Source organism: Polyodon spathula, chromosome 2 (genome assembly GCF_017654505.1).
Source record: "Polyodon spathula isolate WHYD16114869_AA chromosome 2, ASM1765450v1, whole genome shotgun sequence".
NCBI classification, from domain to species: Eukaryota; Metazoa; Chordata; class Actinopteri; order Acipenseriformes; family Polyodontidae; genus Polyodon; species Polyodon spathula.
The window spans coordinates 9,898,814-9,913,570 of NC_054535.1; the positions used below are offsets into that span (position 1 = coordinate 9,898,814).

Here is a 14,757-nt window from a genome sequence, read left to right on the forward strand (position 1 = left end):
CCTCATCTCTCCCTACACCCCCACCCAAACCCTCCGCTCCGCCTGCACTAGAAGACTGGCTGTACCTCCTCTACACTCCCCTGCCTCCAGAACCCGCTCCTTCTCCACCCTCGCCCCGCAGTGGTGGAACGACCTTCCTGTGGATGTCAGGACTGCCCAGACTCTGATCACCTTCCAGCACCTCCTCAAGACACACCTATTCAGACAACACCTGTAAAACTCAACTCAACCAACTCTCTGGACAATATAGCATTCTGCCTTTAATGCACTTTAATGTACTTATCTGCTCCCTATTTTACTGTATATAATCCTCCACTTACCCCAATCTGTAGTACTTTGTATTTCACTTGCACTCATATCTAACCCTGATGTATCTATCAACACTTATCTGCTCTTTAACTTCCCCTATATCAAATCGTACTGTGTTTTGTGCTTGCTCTTATAGGACTAAAGTCACTGTATTTTGTATCTTGCTCTTATATGTACTGTAATTATTGATATGTATTTTTTGTATACAACTGTAAGTTGCCCTGGGTAAGGGTGTCTGCTAAGAAATTAATAATAATAATAATAATAAAATAAGGAAGAATAAGGAAGGGCCTTATTATAAAGTAACACTGTTACTAGATTGCATGAATAAAGTAACACAGTTATTAAATGGCATCAAGGTTTTGATACCACAAGTGAGTCAAGAAAAACAGATTAAAACAGGAACAGACAAAGAATAAGGCTAAATAGTTTACGGCATAACTGAGTTGCTTAAAAACCAGTTATAGGCTGGTTTACAGTGGAGCAGGTAGCGTATTTGTTTAACAAAGCCATTGTCTGTATACTGCCAGCCTGCAATAAAACTCAGACGGTTAGCAGCAGACAATGACAGAATTGAGAAAACAAATTGGGATTTCAAAAATGAACTCGCAGAAATTACAAATAGGCAAATTACAAGATACTGTGGGAAGGGAAGGATTGTAACAGTTGCTTAAATGAGTTTTATATTCATTTGAAGTATTTAAACAAAACAAACAAAGTTGCATAACTTGAATCCACAGTCAGGTGCTTGGCAGGAGTACACAGGGCAGATGTGCTGGTCATTTGAAGAAACTACCACAGTTCCAGCTGGTGCAGCAAAAATACAGGTCAGACAAGCCCTACAAAATGGGACTGACCTACACTCAGCTTATCGGTATGGCCAAAGCAAGCTAAAAGAGTATGATGGCATACTGTTCCACACATACCAGGGTTCGACATTAACCATGGTCCGGTGGCCCAGGGCCGGTAGAGAGCGCATTTTGGCCAGTAGTTATGAAGCACCACAGGCCCGACTCGGCCAGTTACATTTAACTAGTATAATATATGGTGCACATGGCTTCCATTTCATGAATCCAGGAAAATGTGCTAGTGTATCAAAAAGCTGAAAATCATTTTACAAATCATTTTTTAAAAACATAACTACAAACTCAACCTAACTTTCCCGCCGCCAGTAATATCTGTTGTACAGTCAGACTATGAGACTGAGTAACGAAGTGCTGTGTCGGTGCTCGTTCCCGCAGCAAATCTTTTACACGTCGGGTTTCTACAACTAAGCAACCAATAAGCTAAAGGAAAGCGCTGAAATCAATAAATCATAAAGAATGTAATTATGAAATAAATGAAGACAAACATTTAAAGTGGAAGCTACACAAGCAACAACGTTCTAGTAGGATTGTTATTATTTTGTATTATGAACATTGTTTTAATAGTGTTTATTATTAGGATTAGGGGTGGAAATTTCGAATAGTTTCCTATTTGAATACACAGGGAGCAACCTTTTTGTGTATTCGATTACAAGAACTCTGGTCCCTGATGCTACCAAGAGTAAAAGGCAAATGCGTGTGCACAAGCAGACAGCATAACAGTGTAAGCCAGTAAAGTTTAGCCGGGTTCACAAAATGTTCAAACATTGTCCAAGATGAGATTTCTTCCCTCTGTACCCTATTTCCTTAGGCACAAGTTTTTTCTTTTGTTTACTGAATTAAAATGCATAACTCAATGAGCAGCAGCAACATCACAGCGTGTACCTCTTCCAATTAAAGCAACAGTAGCATAATATTGCGCAAACCACCAAATAAGTTTTTTTGTAGTGTATTCAGAATAAAATAACACCTATCATATAGCAACGTAAATATTCTACGTCTGTTTAATTCTAACAAATAATATTTATAAAATAATCTTAGTGTAAATATTGTAACCTGGCCAAAATAAAAAATACATTCCAACATTACAATAGTTTAACATTACTAATTACAACTAACCATCAAGTACTGACATCAGATGACTCTAAGTCAAGTTACTTTGTTTATTCAATAACCTGAAAACAATTCAAAACAAGGATACCTGGTTGTACTTCTTATGTTCAGTGCAAATGTTGTCTCCATCCATTCACAGAAAGACAACAGTTGATGGTTTACATTGAACTACATTCCAGAGTTAAAAAAAAAAAAAAAACTCCTTTCCAACTCAAGTATCTTGCCTTTTCTTATAGTTACTGCGTAGTTGTGCTTAACATTTAGTATGTCTTTATATTTACTATAACGTTAAATTACCTTTCTAATTTCAATGTTACCCAAGTTTGATTGCATCTTTTAGCACTTGCTATATACAGTACAGGTTTAATGGCTGAAGTAACATATACTGAAAGGCTTCGTCTAGCCGCTTTCTTTTGAGGATTAAACGGTGTTAAATATTGTAGAACTACTGTATTATTCTCATTCACTATAGTTCAGTACTGTATACTTTTTTGTTTATAAAATTATTTATTAAGTGCTGTATGTATATAAAGATCACAACCAGGAGCTACAGTATAACCTGTCTTTGGAATTCACAGTCTATAAGCAGATAAGAAGAACCCCATTACAATGCCCATGATAAACCTCAGTGTATATCTAGTTTATGTATTTTTTTCAAATCTTCCGGTTTACTGAAAAACAAACAAAATAATATATGAACCCCGCTTACCTTGACATTTGACTAACTGTCCTAATGTAATCCCGACATCGTTCAATAATAGTAGTCTTCAAATTCATTGTGGTTCCTTTGGTAGTAATCGATGTGTTGTCGCCGAGTTCCACATACATTGAAACAATCAGTACCAGTACGACAAGAATCAAAACACTGCCGCACATACTGAATAATCTGCAGCGACGGACACAGAACTTTCTGCATGTCATAATGCCTCTGTCGCCTGTCAGCTCAGGTTAATGCAAGCAACCAAGAAGCTACTCTGCTTTTAAATGATGCTTCCGAGTTCTTATTTAAGGACGGTTGCTTCCAGCAAGAAAATGTGTCGATGCCGTTTGCGTTGCTTTGTATCGAGTTACGTCATTTAGAGCGACCCCCCCCCCATATAAATAAATAAACAAATAAATAAACAAATAAATAAATAAATAAACCGGCCAACCAACCAACCAACCAACCCCGCATGTGAATGGAACATACACCAGTGTAAACCCAGCTGCTAACTGATATTTGATTTATATTTACATTAGAAATACAGACGGTTCAACTATCTAATACGCCACGCTTGCTTTGTACGTGTAAGAGTAAGTACAGCAGTAACAGCAGTTCTAAAATAACAAATAACAGTACTGCTGAACTACTACTGCAGGCCCACTCACACGGCTCTTTTCAAACCATCACCGATTTAAACAACAAACAATCCCACACATAACATTTCAGTTTCAACAGAATAACTGTGCATCCTTAGAAAACGTTCCACGTCATTTTGCAGTTTAATTATTTGCCATATGGTAATATACATTTAACTTGCAATGCTTCTCTGGAATTTAACCTGATTGACTTACTCCTTAACTATTATATATATATATATATATATATATATATATATATATATATATATATATATATAGAGAGAGAGAGAGAGAGAGAGAGAGAGAGAGAGAGAGAGAGAGAGAGAGAGAGAGAGAGAATTAGTATTAAAGTAGCAACAAACACACAATACTGGTACAGAAATAAAACTACATTCCACATGGGTGGCTGTTTAGAGATTTAAATAAATACTAGGTCCTTGCTATATAGACAGTTGTATGCAATCTAGGTCCTTGCTATATAGACAGTTGTATGCAATCTAGGTCCTTGCTATATAGACAGTTGTATGCAATCTAGGTCCTTGCTATAGAGACAGTTATATGCAATCTAGGTCCCTGCTATATAGACAGTTGTATGCCACACCACCAATTGAAGAGAAGTGTATTGCCAGAAAGACAAACGGATGGCACTGGCTCTTACATTCATATTTGTTCTTTATTGGTGATTCAGCCATATCAAATTCATATAAAAACAAAAACATTGATTCCTCATAAAGCTGTGGTCAGGACTCGATTTTGAGTTTTGTTTGTTCTGCATTATTATGCGCATTGTAGTAAAAGTTGTAAAAAAGAAAAAAAAAAAAGGTCAGTATTCACCAGAGTTAAATAAGCCATTAGATGATTTGTGGCTCTAACTCTTTAACTATAAAGGTTACAGGTAAGTGTCATACATGAAATGAATGTGCACGCACTAGGCATCCATAAAATAAATGAAATAGTCGGAATCTCACCCTGTTCAACAGATAACAAAAAAGAGACGCTTCTTAGAAAAAAAATATTTAGCATGGGCAGCTCAAATGTGACGGTTACAATGAATATGTGATTTCCAGTACATGAGAGTAGATGTTAAAACTTCATAATGATATTGGACTCAGCTCTTGTCAAGATAAGCAACAACTAAGACAGCTTCTTTTAATATAAACACAAATTGTGTTTCTATGTTTTGGTACATTTTCAGCATCTTTGATACAACCCTTTAACTGTGTATTCCTTTTAGATGTTGTATTGTGCAATTTAGTAAAGAAATGAAGAAATAAAGTAGTTCAACACAAAGCTAAAGGCCGTCAAACTGCATTCAGTGCAGTAAGAAAAAAAAAACATGTTGCCATAGAGATGAGTCTGCAATTGCTTAGATATCATCCAAGAAACTTTATTTAGCACTTGCCAGTATAGTCACTGCGACAATTCTTTTTCTAGAACCACTTTCTTTGGGTTTTTAATGAAACCTAATAGCCATTGCTTTATATCATCTTTACTCCTCATCCAGTAATAATTGTCACATTTGGAACGGACATCTCTTAGAAGAAAGATGATCATGATGAGTTGTGGTCTCGCATTTGAAAAGATAATGTAATCTTCAGAACCCCCAGCCTGAATCGGATTATTATTTGCATGGATTGTTTTACATGGAACCCAGATACTGTGTGAAGGCTATAAGTACCACAGGGAGAACACAACTCATGCCTACAAATTGGAAAATTCAGCACCTCACAGAGAGTGATAGAAAGGCACTGCCTCAAGTTTTTAGAAGGTCAACACATCAGGTTCAGTCCCTTCATTCTTATGGAGACAATGGTATACTTACATATTCCAAAATGACGTGACTGGCTGATTATCATGCGTTGACCAATCAGGTCAAGTTCTAAAGAAACAACTCATTTAGCATTTTAAATGAATTTGTTATCTTGCTGACAGATTGCCCACTGCATACTGTAGTAAACGTTTGACATGGAGAATTGGAAACCAGCCCTGTTATGGATATAAGGCCTTGTTTTAAGCAAACACAAAAAACTATAATGTGCATAAGGTGAAAAAAAAAAAACACAGAAAAAACAACTACAGTGCACTGTGCGTGTATGTGAACAAAACAATAACCTAATCCCAAATCATTTTAATTGTACATCATTTCTTTCATGATAGAAGAGAATGATTACACCATGTAACAATTTTTTTTTTTTTTTTTGGTTCCTGGGTAGTAAGTGTTATTTCCTAATTGCTTATGCCTCAAAAGTATAGAAAATGGCTATTATTCCCCACAAACTTTGCTTTTGTGACCAGGACAGTGATATTTCAAAATATTACTATTTCCAATGGGAAAACGGGCAAATGTGTGTCTTTTCGTTCACATAAAGTCAGAAAAAAACAACATATGAATCCAAATTAACATGTATTTATACTAAAGTAATACAAAAATGACTACAAAAGATTTAGAAGTGAGTAGTTTTTCGAGATTTACGATTATACTGTAAATACAGTATAATCGTAAATTGTGTTACATAGTGTTACTATTTTTCCTGGTCCTTCAGAATGTCTTTCCTCAGTGGACATATATTAAGATTACCTCTTTTGCTTTTTCCCCCACACCAAGTGAAACCATTACACAGGTAACCAATGCGGGTGTCATTCAAGTCATACAACGGTGAATAACTGCAGAGTAACTCGAACAATTTCTCTTGAGTATTACCTAGCAAAATACAATAGACCCATAACTGGCATGCTGATACAGTCAAGCAAGCATGCTTGTGTGTTACACAGTAAAGCATGTATACTAGAGACCACTCCAGTCAATTGTGACAATTATATAATTTAATTATTTTAAATTATAAAAACTGGCAGATACCTATGTGTTGTAGTTGACATTTCACTTATTTGTTATTCAAAATTGTTACCTTTTTACCTGTTCTTTTCAGTTTCTGTGATGTGAATTACCTGTGACTGAATCAATAATTAAAATAATTTGATTTATTGAATAGCCAAAGATACTGCAGATGATACAGTATTTGATTATTTCACTCTTACTGTATCCTTTTGTGGGGAAATCACAGTCACATGCTTTATAATTAAGAATGCAATCAGCAATCAGAGAGTAAGTAGTGGGGTTCCGAACAATATAGCATTGTACGTTTTGCGACAACTGTTTAAATAACGTGCCTGTTAACTTTTCCTTTCATTGTTAACATCCTGATAACTTTTTACATTTATAACTTTAAAGTCTGTTTCAAAGCTTTTTTCAAAATGCATGTTCTAGTGCACTGGGGTTTGAGACAGGAAGAGCGACAAAAAAAAACAAAAAAAAAACCATAACAAGTACTATGGCTTTTCTGTTCTGTACCACATCATGGATTATTATTGCTGTGTTAACTGTTTGACAATGTGGACAATAATCCTTACACTAACACCAGTGCACTAGAGCGGACATTTTGAAAAGAGCTTTGAATCAGAGTTTAAAGTTATGAGTGTAAAAAGTTGTCAGGATGTTAACAATGAAAAGAAAAATGACAGGTCCATTATTTAAACAGTTGTAGCAACACAAGGGGACGGGGAACGCTATATTTGTCAGAGCCCTGCTACTTACTGTTTAACCTATTATACCCTTATAGCGTTAGGAATGTCTCCTGTTTTACTAATTTCTCAAATGCATTTGCATCCTACATTACAAGCATGTATACATTTTAAAAGCACGGTACTTTAATAACTGGGTTTCAGTGACATATTTGTTTTCTTTAAAATGTAATTATCCCAAAATGCACAAAGTCCTTATGTAAACAGTGTGTTGTACTGTGAGCTGCAAATGTGGATGAGTAAGCACTATCAAACCCAACAATACCCTGTAACTTGTTTGTCAAAAGAGTTTCTATTATGAATGAATATCACAGCTGTGTGCGTTGGCTGCACTTGTGAGAACAATTCTCAGAGCTGGATGTAACAAGAGGATTTCTTTGGGACCAGGATATATTCTCACTGATTGTCCAGCTGCATGACTGCAGAACCAACATTGTCTAACTTAGGCGCACTCTCTCCTCCCCAGTGGGTCTTGGTTTTAATCCTGGCAACAGGTCAAGTAGAATACCCTGCATCACAGATTAACAAAGTTAAAAACCCTGACTCAAAATCTTTTTTTTGTAGAGTACTTTTCCCATATCTCCCTTTGAGGAAACGTAAATCAAGATCATTTTTGCTGTCTTTGATGCATCAGCACAATTTGTTCTGAAAGATGATGTCAGAGAGTTAAACATGTACAGACTTTAAATGCCTTTAAATGATTGTAATACTGCTGTTTATACTATTACCAGTATATGATATAGTATCATGTAATATACAGTATTACAAATAATATATTTTTTTTCTGGGGAGGTTATAACACCCAGTATGCAGTTAATAAATAAATAAAACAGGCACAAAAGGGGAATGTGTTTCAGCGTTGCAGTTTCTGAAACACCCGCACGTATACAGAACAGTGCTCTCCATCGCGTAACATCATTCAATCTGGTTATGCAACTGGCTTCTTTGACATTTATTCAGTATTCATAAAAGCCGCATGCCCTTACGAGTCAGTTTCACAGTGCTGTGTCACTGTTTTTCAGACTCTTTTTCAGAGTAAACAAACGTTTTCTTTGTTGCTGCTTTGGCGTCTGTGTCTTGGCCAGCAGTAATGAGACAGGATGTAATTGTATTTTTTTGTAGGTGCTGAATGATATTACCAGACTTTTCTTCACAATACCTTCCAAATTGAACTCATAAAGTCTCATATTTACCCCCAGTTCCAGTCTAAAATTTGCATAGTTTTTGCCTGAGGGAAATAACAACTATAACTGATGAGAAATAGCACCAATTGAAGTTCACTGATAGTTACTTATTGATAGTTTTGCAATATTAATGAGAAAACACTCCAAACAATACAGTTTGTTCCGTAGAGCCCCATTTACAGTTATGGTACAATTAACTCACACACTCAAAAATAGAACATGTTGCCATTTTTTTTTTGTCGTTAAGCTTTAATAGGTCATTTTAAGAACAATAAAGTGAGGGAAATACAGAAATATAGGTGAAAACATAGCTGTGTATTACCTTTCAGTTCAGGGCAGTGAGCGTCAGATGTTGTAGCCACTAGAGGGTGCAAAACAAATGGTGTTGAAATAATAGTAAGAGAAGTGGTAGAGGTTAAGGTTAGGGGGTAGGAGTAATGTTTAAGGGTTAGATTTAGGGATTAAGCTCGGGGGTTAGGTTTAAATTGCATATTATATGGCACAGACTGAAGTTGCATGTGGACAAATAAATGGTGTTAGTAATTGTAAATGAGGTAAGGTGAATGATGGAGTAACCTGTCGTTTAGTTCTGTTGAAGAAATTTTCCAGTTTTTGAATAAAGAAGATCAAAGTAGTTACAATGTTTTATAACAGTATTATTATTATTATTATTATTATTATTATTATTATTATTTAGTTTTACTATATATTTTTTTAAATAACTCAAGATTTATTTTTATTTTACGGATTTTGTTTTTTAAAATGAATATTATATTAAGGTCAAGGATGAGAAATCTGGTAGAATTTTGTGTTTTTAAGTGTGAGTTAAGTGTCAAGTTATTTTGCACCCTCTAGCGGCCTCTAGTGGCTACTACATCCGACGCTCACTGCACTGCACTGAAAGGCAAGAATACACAGCAATTCTTTCACCTATATTTCATAAATAAATTCATAATTTCTGTATTTTCTTCACTTTATTGTTATTGAAATGACCTATTAAAGCTTAATGAGAAAATCTGGCAGAAATTTTTTGTGTACCGTAGCCCTAGTTATAACTGTGCTGTTATCATAAGACATGACTTGTTATAATCAGTCTAGGGTTAGATTGTTAGTTATCTGAAGAACCTGAATATACTATAATAGTGGGTTCTAAGAAATCCCTTAGAAACCACAGTGGCTCGAAAGAATGTCAAAGATTTACCATATATAAGAAACAGCTTTAATAATGGTTTGATTAAAATGTACATCTTTGTATGTAAATATAATCATATTTTGTGCATGCGCTATTTTAAATATTCAGTTTGTTATACCTCAAAAGTGTTATGATCAGAAGCATACATCCCCAGCCACAAATCATACATTTTCTTCGACCTGAAAAAAGTAACAACGACTAGGGGTCACAAATAGAGATTAAATAAAAGGGCATTCAGAACAGAATAGGGCCATTTTGTGGAATTGTGGGAGTCTGGAACCAACTCACCAGTAATGTTTTTGAAGTTGACAACCTGGGATCCTAAAAGAATCTGCTTGATGAGATTCTGGGATAAATAAGCTACTAACAACCAAACAAGCAAGATGGGCCGAATGGCCTTCACTCATTTGTAAACTTGCTTATGTTCTTATGTAAATTCAAAATCACTTACCAACTGAAACCTAGAAGACAGCAATGCTGATATATATATATATATATATATATATATATATATATATATATATATATATATATACACACACACACACACACACACACACACAGTACTGTGCAAAAGTTTTAGGCAGGTGTGAAAAAATGCTGTGAAGTAAGAATGCTTTCAAAAATAGACATGTTAATAGATTATATTTATCAATTAACTAAATGCAAAGTGAGTGAACAGAAAAAATATCTATATCAAATCCATATTTGGTGTGACCACCCTTTGCTTTTAAAACAGCATCAATTCTAGGCATACAGTCAGGTGTATGATTAAACAATTATACCAAACAGGTGCTGATGATCATCATTTCAATATGTAGGTTGAAACACAATCATTAATTGAAACAAAAACAGCTGGATAGGAGGAATACAACTGGGTGAAGAACAGCCAAACTCAGCTAACAAGATGAGGTTGCTGAAGACAGTTTACTGTCAAAAGTCATACACCATGGCAAGACTGAGCATAGCAACAAGACACAAGGTAGTTATACTGCATCAGCAAGGCAGACATGGGTTTCCAGATGTGCTGTCCAAGCTCTTTTGAAGAAGCACAAAGAAACGGGCAACGTTGAGGACCGTAGACGCAGTGGTCGGTCAAGGAAACGTACTGCAGCAGATGAAAGACATAGCATACTTACTTCCCTTTGCAATTGGAAGATGTCCAGCAGTGCCATCAGCTCAGAATTGGCAGAAAACAGTGGAACCCTGGTACATTACATGATTTATGACATTTTAGAAGTATCGTGGTTGCTTATTTTCTGTAATACGGTAGCCTACCTGTATATAGCAGTATGTGTGGCTAACCTACTTTGACTACAGTACATTTATCGGTGACATTTACCGAGAGCCTATTAGGTGGGAGTTAGAAGGACAGGGGAGTACTGTACCAGCAAATCAGGAGTGTGTATTGGTCATTAAGGGGCGGGACAATGCTGGTGTGGCAGTTAAATCCAAGAGTGTGACATTGATGTTTTTCTGCACCAAAAATTACCTTAAGATATCAGCTTAATTTCTGTAAAAAAACTACAATATATCCTACTAGTTTTTTTTTTCTCACTGTAACTTGCTTGTTTGTAATTTCTCTGCAAGAGAAACCTAAACTAAATATTCTCATAGACAGTATTAGTAAGCACATTGTTTTTATTTGTACGGGATTGAGTACAGGAATTACAATTGAACTAAAAACAAGGACTGCTGTTCTGTATGTAGTTTATCTTGCATTTTCTTTCAGAACTGTATTACCATAAAATAAAATGTGCTTACTGTGTGTGTGTGCATTAGTTTGCAATTTACATGCTAGATACGGTATTTAGCTACATTTTAAATCTTGTTAAGAGATTTAATATTTAGTTAAATATTTAGCTAAATATTAAATATTGTAACTAGATTATAAATTATATCTGATTTTTAAAAAAAAATATATTTTCACAACATTTATAAATCTGGGGAAAAAATACAAGATTTATGTTAAACCTGGCATATGGCACCCCATACATACCGTTATTTAAATGATTGGCTGGTGCTCTGGTTAATCTACGCATTTAAAGGTTAATCTATAGATTTAACGATTTTACACATGAACAGTAACAGAAACACAGTGGTCCTCCTTTAACCACAGTTAAGAGACTGTGCTATTTGTGTTCCTCTTTATAACAAAATGACTAGTGTTAGTGTAATGCTGTACAAACCTTAGGTTAGGTTTTTTTTTTTTTTTAATGAAATATTTACCCAATTGAAAAAAGAATATTTCTAACAGTACAACTGAACAACCATTTCTCCAAACACACTATTAAATAGCCCAGAGTAGGGACCACTGCCTACACAGGACAATGAATGGCAACTGCTGGAGTGGTCCCGAGACCATTATTATTATTAGATATAAATACTTGCATTAATTATATTACTCTACATTAAGTATGAGAACGCAACAATTAGCCTAAAGGAAAATAAATAAATAAAACTGTAAAATCATAACATAGTGTAACAGCGGCATGTGAGTGGTCCTGGCGATCACTGCGCAACCGGACAATGAGAGAACTGATTCTGTTGTCCGAAGCCCATTATTATTAGATATATACACTTGCATTTATTATATCACTGTAAATTAATTGTAGCTTGTACGTGCACAAAGGGCACAATGCTAAATAATAATTGACTACGCCACCCGAAAAAGGGACCTAGAATGACGTATTTCTCCCATGCGCATGCATGCCTTTTCAATTAAATGAAATCAGAGACAAAGAGTACAATTATCGCTCTTTTCCAAGCAGGCTTCTTTAATAATAACACACAATGATGGCTACAGGATGAGGAAAGCAGAAACCCATTAAAACAAATAAGTGCTGGAGTCCTTAAGAAAGTTCATCTACAGGAAACACAAGCAGAAACAAAACAGGACTGAAGCACACTGCAGATCTGCATAAAACAATGGCTAGGCTCAACCAATAAATGCACACTTATTGAAATGTTAAAGTAACTATGTAATTGTCCAAATATATACTTAAATTTTGTTTATATATTCCCCTGGTAACCTCCTCTGTCCCGCCTACCGAGGGGAAAAAACTGTCCAACAGGGAAGGATCGGACCTCTTTTCGCTTCTCAAGTTGGTAAGACCATCTATGTTGCATGAGCCCTCTTTTATTACTTAAAAGAGCTGCGATGAGTTTGCTGCTAGTTCCCTTGCACTTTGTGCTGAAATGTGGCATGCCGCCTTCACGGAATCAGTAGCTCCTAAGTCGTAGCCTTCTTTCTTTTTCTATTAAACTGTCCTTTCAGCAGGAAGATGCGGAGAAGCTGGGCCTGGCGGGGATTTCCCCTGTAGACTCTACCATTGCAGCCTTGGTGAAGGCTCCACCAGTGGGAGGTCTGCCCAAGGACCCTATGTGTCCAAACCCGCAAAGCAGGATAATGGAGACACATGTCCGTAGGGCTTACGTAGCAGGGGCTCAGAGTATCCGTCTTACAAGCACATTGAGTAAGCTGGTGGCATACATGGACGGCATTCTACATGACGCCCCGCTCCCAGCGCTGGTGGTCACTGAGTTGCGCCTGCTGTCTAGCATGTATCCTAGCTGTCTAGCCTGATGGTCGCGCACAGACAGCTGTGGCCTGCCTGATGATGATAAGGCTGTGCTTTTGGACACACCTATATCGCCAGGCCACATGTTTGGTCCACTTATATATTTCCAGAATTGGTGCCGGACTAATAGTCATAACCCAATCTCTTGCCCCATGCCTGTCATCTTGCAGTTTCTGCAGGATCTTCTTGAGGCTGGTAGCTCACTTTCCACATTGAAGGTATACCTAGCGGCTATTTCGGCTTGCCATGCCCCCGTTCACTCAGTATCTCCAGGCGCGCATTTCCTGGCTACGCGGTTTCTCCGAGGTGCTCGGTTACTCTCCCTGAATGGAGCCTTGGGGTTGTACTGGAGGCTCTCAGGCAGGCCCTGTTTGAGCCTATATACTACATTAAGTTGAAGTATCTGTCTATGAAGACAGCCTTCCTCTTGGCTATCACCTCTGCAAAGCAGGTTAGTGAGCTGCAGGCGCTGTCTGTGCATAGCTCCTCCATGCGTATTTGGGATGATGTTAGCAGAGTGTCACTGCGTGCAAACCCTGCTTTCCTCCCAAAGGTGGTCACAGCCTTCCACATGAATCAGTCTGTGGAACTGGAGTCATTTTATCCACCACCATTTACTTTGGCAGAGGTCAGGAAGTTGAATTTCCTCTGTCCGGTTTGGGCATTGAGATTCTACGTGGATAGGATGAGAGCATTGCACCATTCTGACCAGCTCTTCATCTGCCACGGGACACGGACCCTGGGACAGTCCCTTTCAAAGCAGCGGCTGTCGCATTGGATTGTGGACACAGTTTCGACTGCGTATAATGGTGCTGGCTTACCCCCGCCTAGGTGGGTAGCCGCACATTCCACAAGAGGTGTGGCTACGTCATGGGCCCTCTTTAGAGGTGCCTCCATGGCTGAGATTTGTAATGCAGCTAACTTTGATAGTAAGAGCTCAGTGACACCTACCAATGGGCAGGCGTATATCCCACAAACTATGTTTTGGTGGCCATCTTCTCTTTCAGGGAACCAGGGTTACGGTAAGTAACCGAACGTTACATAGTTACATGTCATATGCTTTTGACATACAATATCAAACAATTTCATTTTTAAATTTTCTTGGTTAAGTGGGCATCTATAATTTAAACAATCATTTCACTGTAAAGGGCAATTTCAATGCTTTTTCTAAAGACAGAGCTCAGTCATTGCTTTTTTCGAAATTGCCTGGAAAATGTATTTTACATATCACTAGAAATATAAGTGTCATCCAACAAGCTCTTGTAATTTGGAGGCTTCAGCAACTGTAATGTGTAAGATGGTGTGATAAGCAGGATATTTTGATTTGTGCTTACAAGCAGATTCTTCAGTGGCGTATGTAAAGTATACAGGTGGAAAATGGTTGGGTTGAATCCCGTTTCCATTTTTAAAGAAAATGTGTGCTTCGTATCCTTTATTCACGTATAATATATTGGAGGATTTGTTTACTTTTTTTACTAAGAATGTTCATAAAGAGCTATTTGTAAATACTTAATGCTTTTTTGTTTGTTGTTAATTTAAAAAAAAAATATATATAAATGTGTATGAAATATAAAAAAAAACAGCATCTTGATTTA

General features: G+C 36.7%; 1 protein-coding gene across 2 annotated transcripts in view; it reads right to left on the reverse strand.

Annotated features, from left to right (window-relative positions):
• Positions 1-3,343, reverse strand: part of LOC121329920 (ADP-ribosyl cyclase/cyclic ADP-ribose hydrolase 1-like) — a 30,764-nt gene extending 27,421 nt beyond the window's left edge. The window contains exon 1 of one of the 2 annotated variants that reach the window (XM_041275968.1): positions 2,995-3,343. In XM_041275968.1, coding sequence (XP_041131902.1) covers positions 2,995-3,206 — 212 coding nt within the window. In that variant the 5' untranslated portion in view covers positions 3,207-3,343. The remainder of the gene's footprint in view (positions 1-2,994) is intronic. The other variant, XM_041275978.1, reaches the window with a different exon arrangement.
• Positions 3,344-14,757: the final 11,414 nt, after the last annotated feature.